Genomic DNA, 8,462 nt, shown 5'->3' with positions numbered 1-8,462 from the left:
ACTGCCGAGTGACTCTCATGGCAGCAGCGCTTCCCGCTCCCTCATCCCGTGAGGAAGTGCGGCGAGAGCCCTCCCCAGCTCCCGGCGCTGGCGGGCGTGGCGCGCATGCGCGGTCCGTGCGCGGGCGCGGTGCATCTGCCGGCGGAGATCGCGAGCTCCGCGGAGCCGCCGGCGCGCGGCCCCTCATGCCCAAGCGGCGCGCGGAGCCGTTGATGTGTCACGTGCCTGTCAAGCGGCTCCTGCGCGTGCCGCCGCTGCCGCGCGCGGCCGAGCGGCGGCCTCGGAGCGAACCGGCGCGCGCCGGCCCGGCCGCCGCGAAGCGGCCGCTGGAAGAGGCGGAGGCGCCGCCGGGGAAGCGGCCCGGGCCCAGCGCCACCCGTGCGCCGCCGGGGGAGGGGGAGGGCGGGTGGCGGCGGCGCGGCCAGCCCGCGGTGCCCCAGGACGAGCGGGCGGCGGAAGGATGCGCCGGGGGCCGGGGCAAAGAGCGGACCTCCGCCGCCGCCGAGGTAACGGAGCGGGGCGGGCCGGGCCCCTCGCCTCCGGGGAGGGAAATGGGCGGGCGGTGCCGGTAGCAGCTGAAGCGGTACCGCGGGGTGCTGGCGGGCCTTAGCCAGGCACCGTGGAGCGGCCGGTGCCGCGCGGCCCCTTCTGTGCCTTCCGGGGTTAATCCGCCGTGGGCTGCTTAAAACTTTTTTTTTTCTTTCCTTTCTTTCGTTTTTAAAACAAGAGAAGTAGCATCCAGCTTTCTCAACTCCACTCCCCTTCCTTCCCCCTCCCTCCGCCACGGAAAACCTGATGGAAAACAACCTGCCAGGAGTTCACCTCACTTGAGTCTATACTCTGCCTCATCCCTTTCCCAACAGCGTGTGGAAGCTTGGAGAGGTTACTGTAGTAGCATGTCTGTTGTGTGAGGGCGAGGGTCAGGCTCACTTACAGCATCAACTTCTTGAACTTCGTGTTTTGCCATTTATTACCAATACCAAAGCTGTCTTTTAACCAAAACATCTTTGGAGTTGGTGGTCATAGGAAGAGCATCAGTGATTTAATGATCAGGGTATACTGAAATTCCTTTTCTGATTGACTTTGAACAGCATGCATTCTTCTTTGTTTTGACCATGCTTTACACAGTAGTTCAGAAAACGAAATTTCGTACCAAGAAAGTTTTAATTTTCCAAAAATAAAATGCTAAGTCAAATTTCACACCTCTCTAGAAGTTTGATGTATATAAACTCAATTTGTGTCCCACCTGGACCTTTTAAGTAAGACCAGAATATTAGATCAAGTGATAAGGAAGTAGCAGAAAGTCTAATCTTTGAATTACAACTGAATTACTTTGAATTACAATTGTAGACTGGTTTTGAGGTGTTGGGGCCTTTCACAGTATAACACTCATCTGTAAATCCATCTGTAAAGAAAACGGTGGCTGTTCTTTCTCTTGCTCTGACTTTTCACGTTTTCTTTATTGGTTGGTTGGTTAGTGGGGTTTTTTGGTGATGGATGGTAGAATTAAGGCAAAAAGGAAAATCTGAAGAAAAATTCTATGTCTTATGAAAATTGTACAGCCTTTTTAGGCTGTGCCATTTAAACAAGAATCTCTTTCTTTTTTGAAGAGGGAACAAGTGTGTTTGGAAGCATAGCAATTAAACAAATTGAGCAAACCTCTAAAGAGCAGTTTAACTCCATCACAAATATAATGCTGGATTCTTTACTTATCCCTAGGGTTATTTGGCATAGATTTGTAAGCTTTAGCAGTGATAGGAAGATCAGAAGCCCCTTGAATGTCCACACACTAAAGAGTATTACTCTGTATAAAATATTTTTGTAGGACTGTATTTTTAACAGGTTGTTTCTTTAAGTACAGTGTTGTATAAAAAGTGTTCTAGTTTTAAAATAAAGCTTGGTTAGCACCTGAGGCAAGAATGTTTCTTCCAGTTTTTTCCTGCCCATATATTTTAAGTCTTTTATAGAGATATTTCTGATGATGATTTTTAGACCTTTCTGAAAATACAGTCTCTAGGTTGGGATTATTCTTTGCTGTTTGTGGCTTGTGTATTTCATTACTTATATTCATAAGCTTGATCAGGATACTGTTAATTTCACACTGTTGAAGTTTAAAACAATTCCAATTATATTACAGTTGGCCAGAGAAGAAATATTATTTTAATTTTATTTGGAAACCCATTTTTGCAACTAGAGTTGGAACACTAACTCCTTAAAAATTAAACAACTTAGTCCATAGAAACAGAGCATTCGTATCTCTGAGCTTGCTACATGTTGCCTATCTTGATAGAATTTATTCTCAAAACGTGTGTTGAAACCTATTTAGCTGAAGGTGAATATTTGATTCTTTATTTTGCCTTTTAGGTGTGGATGTTCAGCGTTTGTGCCTGTCTTTTGTGCTTGATGGTTTTTTTCATTTTCTCACTGAATTTGGGAGTTACTAATACACTGAAATAGTGCTGCTCTGTAGATGTGAAATGTTTCGAGATCAATCAAGCGTGTAGTCTGAGTCCACAATTAAGAGTATGCATATTTTTGTGTTTATGAAGTTTTAGATTCTAATCGCTTTGAAACAAGCATGCAGTCATTTACTCTGTGTATACAAAGTACAGGATTCTGTTTTAAAGTACTTAGCTCTCTGCATAAGCAGAAACTTATGGGAGTATTTGTAAAGGTAGTTGACAGTTTCTGAAACTCCACTGCCAGAGATTTTTTTCAAAGACTTTGTTTGCCACCTGCCTTGCACAGTTCTGTGTGAGTGAGGCTGCCTAGTTTGAAATATGGACTGGAAAACCATCCCTGCCAGACGTTGTTGATTGTTTTTAATGCTGTGCAGTACATTGGCACTATGTAATTTAATTGGTTTTGGTCTCAATTCTCATTAATGGGAATTTTTGTTCTTTGTTATTTTCTGAAGACAGTCTTTTCCCAGTGAGCAAATTCACATTAGTAGTATCCTACAGGCACAGAGCCAACTTGCTGTGATGAAACATGTGCACCTTTCATCTTCTCTTAATTGTTATAGGTCTTGAATAATGCAGGGTTTTGCAGTAGAAACAGGTTACCTAGTACAACAGATTGTATACAGTTCAGGAGAAGTCTATGTGGTAAAAAATAGAAAAATGTTTTCTTTAAATGGGCAGTATGGTGAATTTATGGTGTCTGTCTCTCTTTTGGGAAGTGGGAAGAAGCATAATTTTTCAGTATGTTAGAGGGGGGTGATACTGCTATTGTTTGAGTGTTACATTTTTTTATTCTGTGGCAAAACCAGACAAATCGTGAATTTTTTCAAGAGCCATACTGTAGAGGCCCAGAAAAGCTGATGGTGGTGGTGCATACACCACTCCCCCAGGCCACACTGTGGTCTGAGAAATACCAAAACAGTTATACCAGCTTATTTGTTACCACCTGTTACAGCTGAGACAGTAAAGTAAAATATTTAAACATTCTAATTGTATGTTAGAAAAATGCAAACAGATATTATGTGGAAATGAATTATTTTAGATTTGTGACAGTATTTACTGTTTTTAAATACCAGAAGGAAATACATGTTCAAGACCTAAGGAACGACTTAAGAATTCCTCTTCTTCTCTGTATTATGTCCATAGAAACATGCACAGATTGGCCACTGTTTATAACAATGACATGGTTATAAACAGGTAGTGTGTTTTCTAATAGACGTTTAAAACAATTTTTTTAATGTAATTCCATATTAAAATAGTAGATAAGTACATGTTGCTCCAAGATTTTTCTGATGCTGCTTTCCAGTTCTTAAACTTTCCTCTCTTGAGTATTAAATTTAGACACAGAAAAGAAGAAACAAAATGTGCTTTAAACACTATGCAATGCCTTATTTATCTTGCAATTATCATCATCTGAGTTGATGTAAAGTAGGTAAATACAGTCTTCTGAATGTTTTAAATGTGCATGAAATTTGCATACTGTTATGAGAGGAAAAAGCAGTGAGCAGTTTTTGTATGCAAACTTCAATAATTGCACAAGTTTTACAGTATTTTTCTGTGCAAAGGTTGTAAGTTGAAGAAATTGGTGCAGTCATGAATGTATTTCACAGAGGTTGTGTGATAGTTCTTTGCAAGAGTATTTAAAAAGGCAGAATAAATTGTGATTTACTTCAAAATCATAAAATTTTAAGAACTGTTAATATAGAACAGCTGAATAAGTCCTCCTTGTTTTAGTTTCTTGCATAACACATTTATTTTTACTGCTGGGATACAAATTAATGTTTTGTTGCCTCTTTGTCTATTTGTCTCTTTTCAAAGCAAGAAGAATTCTGTCCGTATAACTCGTTCCTGTATTGGAGAGCACCACTGCCTACTCTTGATTTGTCTGATATTCAGAACCTAGTTGGGGAGACTCCATCAAACACTAGAACTCCTTCGAAGACTGATACCACAGAGACTGAAATGGAAACCTGATCAGTTGTTTCATAGTTGTACATTTACTTGCTGGAAACTTGTTTCCAGTGGGATTCAGGTTTTGTTACTTGGCTGAATAATAAGCATGCTTATGCCATCTTGAAGAAACTGTTGTGGCAGTCTGCAAAAGCAAGTCTGAGTTGCCTAAGTGAATGGGATAGTCAGTATTGGGTACTTTATAGTAAGCTGTCTGGAGGTGTGCAGTATGGAGGAGGCTATGATGCCTAACGAGAATACTTGAAAACATGGAAGAAGACTAAAAGAATACAGAAAATTAGAACTTAAGGGTGCAATTAAAAAGAACAGGTGGATATGTTACATATCAAAGGGAAATGGAAAATCATTTTGTCTGTCCTGAACAAAAAGATGTAACTGTGGTACCTGAAAGTGAAATATTTAACATATGAATTTATCATAAAGCACATAATCTGTAGTGATTTTTAATGTGATTTTTTTCTGTGTAATAGCTAAACCAAAAAATAAGAGTCTGTCAAGACCAGACAAAACATTCCCTTTTCTATGCAAACTAAAAATTTGTGTGGCAGAGAGGGGGAATGAAAAGGGGATATTTTCTTTTGTAAGCTGCCATTCTTCTGAAAGTTTTTCACATTCTCATTGTGGAAAAGTTTTTTTCCCTTTCTTTTTTTCACATTACACATAATAGTTGACACCCAGCTTTTAGGGTTTCGGTCCATTCTCAGACTGTTATTCTTAGTCTTTGTGACATTAGCTCTGAACCAGTTGGTAGCGTCTAAACAGCAGGTTTGTGCAGATGTGTCAAAAAAAGTTAATGCAATATTAAATATAGTTTTTCAGACTGTACTGACTGAGGTGTAGTTTTTGCAGAGACTATGAATTTTTGCAGAAATTTTTTACCAAAGTTCATTGAATTAGTGTTTTTTGCTGTGAAATACAAACTTAATGCTTGTGATTTGCAGTTTATTTACAAATTGAAGTATAATTAGAAATGATAGACTGAAGTTTTATGGGAAGACTGTTACATTTTGCAAATATGAATTGTCTTTAAGGATAGAAAACGTTGTATTTTTCTGGAATCATCATTAAAGAAGGCAACTTCTGAATTTCATTTTTTTTAATAATGTATTTGCTAAAGGACAATAAAGTTTTTCCTGCATGTATTTGAAAACTTTGGGACTATTACTGTGTGAAGTTCTTGACTTTATTTCTTAAAATTGTTGGTTCTGTAACTTTGTTGATTTATTAGGTCTATTTGCTTAAAATAGTCAGCTCGTTAGCTTTCTTGGTAAACATTTGGAAACTTTTTTCCAGTATTTGTGCTGTATAGGTATCTGTATTTGTTTACTGTATATTCATTTAGCTTGTTAGGGTCTCTGAATGCCTGCTGAAGAAAGGATGAGGCTTAGTGACTCAAGCATTTCATGCTTGTTTGGATATGCTTCAACTTTCTGTTAGATTAGCTGGATACGTATTTGGACAACATGTATTTTTCTCAAGACATTTTTAACATTTTAAGTCCAAATACATCAACTTGTCTTAGGAGGTACTTGAAAAATCTTTTTAAAAACCTTTTCTGGCAAAAATGCAACTATTTAGTGTTTACTCTAACCAAAATAAATTAATGAAGAAATAGATTTATTAATTTGTTGAGGTGTTTGATTTGGTTACATTACCTAGGATTTTTTTTTACCCTTGCTAATATATGTGTTCCTATGTTTGTGGGGTTTATAATATTTCACACCATCCAGTGTTCTCAGGATCCAGTATTTTGCATTATTAGCTAGTATCTTTGCATCACACTTTAGTGACTTAAAATCTGCTTGGTGGTTCATACACAATAAATATGTCCTAGCAATAGACTGCATTTTAGTGTTAAAATCTGTCTTTCCAGTGTACTCAGGGGACAGGAGATGTTAGTGTCTTTGAAATACATATTTGATCTATTCCATAACAAAATAAATAAGTCCTTTAAAACAAATTAAGCTTGCAATGTGTTGTAGGCTGTACGTTTACTTCATTTGCAATTATGCTGTAGGCAAGCACTTTCGTCTTAGTTTGTTCCAGTTGTGGACTCCGTAATGGGCTGGAATGTTACAGCTACTTTTAGAGCATTTGCCAAGCTGATTAATTTTTTCCATTCATCTGTTTGCAAATAGAGGTAAATTTAAAAGCCTTGGAAAACTTTTTGAAATTACTCTGAGAGTTCGGGTTATGCAAAAAGCTGGGAAAGGTAATGGGGACTGATGATAGGTTACATAAACTTTGCTTTAGAGCTGACAAAAGGGGTGATTGAGAAATTACATTTCGCAGTGTCTGGTGTCTCCAGATACCGTGTGTAACTGTGAACTATCAAAATGCTGGTCTTGACTTTTGACTCCATTTTTCTAGAGACCTTTTGTTCAAAAGCTGTATAAAAACTATATGTAAGCTTAAGATGTTTTAATTTGCCAGAACAAGTCCCGAGACAATTCATTAGCTACATACTAACTGACAATCTTAATTTGATGTTTTTGAATCTCAGAAAAAAAATTGTTTATATTCTCTTCAGGTACCTGGGAGTTTGCTATTTTTTAAAATATTTCTGTCTAAAAGGAAAACTCAGCATCACAAGTGTAAAGGGTAACTGTACCTAGACACCACCCAGGTGGTGTCTTGCATCTGCAAGTAAATGTGTAATAGTAAGTCAAATGCTTGAGTTCAGTATGCTTGAGTTCAATATGTTTCAGAGCAGATTTAAACAGCAAAGTAGTACACGTCTTTGTAAATTTTCTGCATCATTCTAAACGTGAGGCCTGTTTTACACTGTCTGATTTGTGTTTATTGAAGGCCTGCTTTATAGCTATGGTTCCCAAGATAGATAAGCCTCTGGGAGAAGCTTAAAGCCCAGTCCAAATCAGGAAGGTGAAGAACTGCTATGGAAAACAGGCTGCACAGGTAACCATGTGTTGGGCAAGTAGACAGTGGTAGAAAGAAAAGAAGAAGAAAATTGGGTAATGGAAGGTAGATGATGATGAAGTAGTGCAGCCTATGGGTGAAAGAATAGTTGGCCAGCAGATCAATGACAAGAAACATTTGCAGCGTTAGCTCCAGCACAGCAACAGTACACTAATTTGAATATGAGTATCAACAGTAAATTTATTAGGTTTCTCAGTGTTTTGACAGTTACTGGATGATGTTTTTTCCTGTTGGCAGAGCCAAGAATTTAGTGGACATAAATAAAAAGCACATGCTTATGTATATAGGTTGTTGAAAAGTCCACAGGGTGCTTAATGAGGAAGATAAAGAGTGCGAATGTATATGTGTCTTTCCAGGTGACAACAAAGATAATTAACGTCCAGCATTTGCCAGCATGTTCTGGTTACAGCAGATTCATTGTGGGGAATTCATGTACACTTTTGTGAAAGCATCTCACAACTGCTGCAGTAAGAGATGTTAGACTGCAGAGACTCACTGCTGCAGCAAAACTTATGCTCAAAGAAACATTTCATAATAATTAGTACGCCTGGGCTGGCTTAATTATTTCCATGGCTACAGTTATAACCTTGACTCTCTAGGTGGCAATACACATACACAGTAAGTTACAGTGAATCTGAAAAATGGTTTCGGTATGCTTTTATTCTGAACTGCTACTGAAAATTCAAGCAGTGACATCATGAATGCTAATGATTTCCTTACAGTGATACATAAATAAAGGCAGATCAAGTCACAAGTTCCTGATCATAAGGTGACACAAGGTTTTCAGCATAACTAGAGTAAAAACATCGTGGCAAGAATTTTTGATTCATCTCTTAATTATCTCTTCAAGTCCCTTGCCTGGAAAAAAACCAAACCAAAAGCAACCAACCAAATCCAATTATCAATTTAGTACACGGGAATCTGTTGACACTGCTTCATAGTACTGTTTCCTTTAGTCAGAACTGGGGAACAAGGTTTATCTGATTGTGTGTTGGATGGAAACCTTGATCGGTGGCTGAAGGCTACTTGAAATGTAAAGTGATAATATGAGGGAAAAAAAGGTAAGTGGTAATTCATAAGAAACTAACTCAT

General features: G+C 38.7%; 1 protein-coding gene across 1 annotated transcript; it reads left to right on the top strand.

The window, feature by feature from the left end:
- Positions 1-2: 2 nt before the first annotated feature.
- CUNH9orf40 (chromosome unknown C9orf40 homolog) lies at positions 3-5,583 on the top strand. Its single transcript, XM_051789481.1, has 2 exons — positions 3-506; positions 4,281-5,583. The coding sequence occupies exons 1-2, from the start codon at positions 18-20 to the stop codon at positions 4,434-4,436; spliced, it is 645 nt and encodes a 214-aa protein (XP_051645441.1). The 5' UTR covers positions 3-17; the 3' UTR covers positions 4,437-5,583.
- The last annotated feature ends 2,879 nt before the right edge of the window (positions 5,584-8,462 follow it).

The sequence above is a fragment of the Manacus candei genome, unplaced genomic scaffold (assembly GCF_025592945.1).
Source record: "Manacus candei isolate 608988 ecotype Guabito, Panama unplaced genomic scaffold, ASM2559294v1 h1tg000027l, whole genome shotgun sequence".
Classification (NCBI taxonomy): domain Eukaryota; kingdom Metazoa; phylum Chordata; class Aves; order Passeriformes; family Pipridae; genus Manacus; species Manacus candei.
Note: the sequence above shows the minus strand (reverse complement) of the source record. Positions and strands in the feature narration are given on the sequence as shown.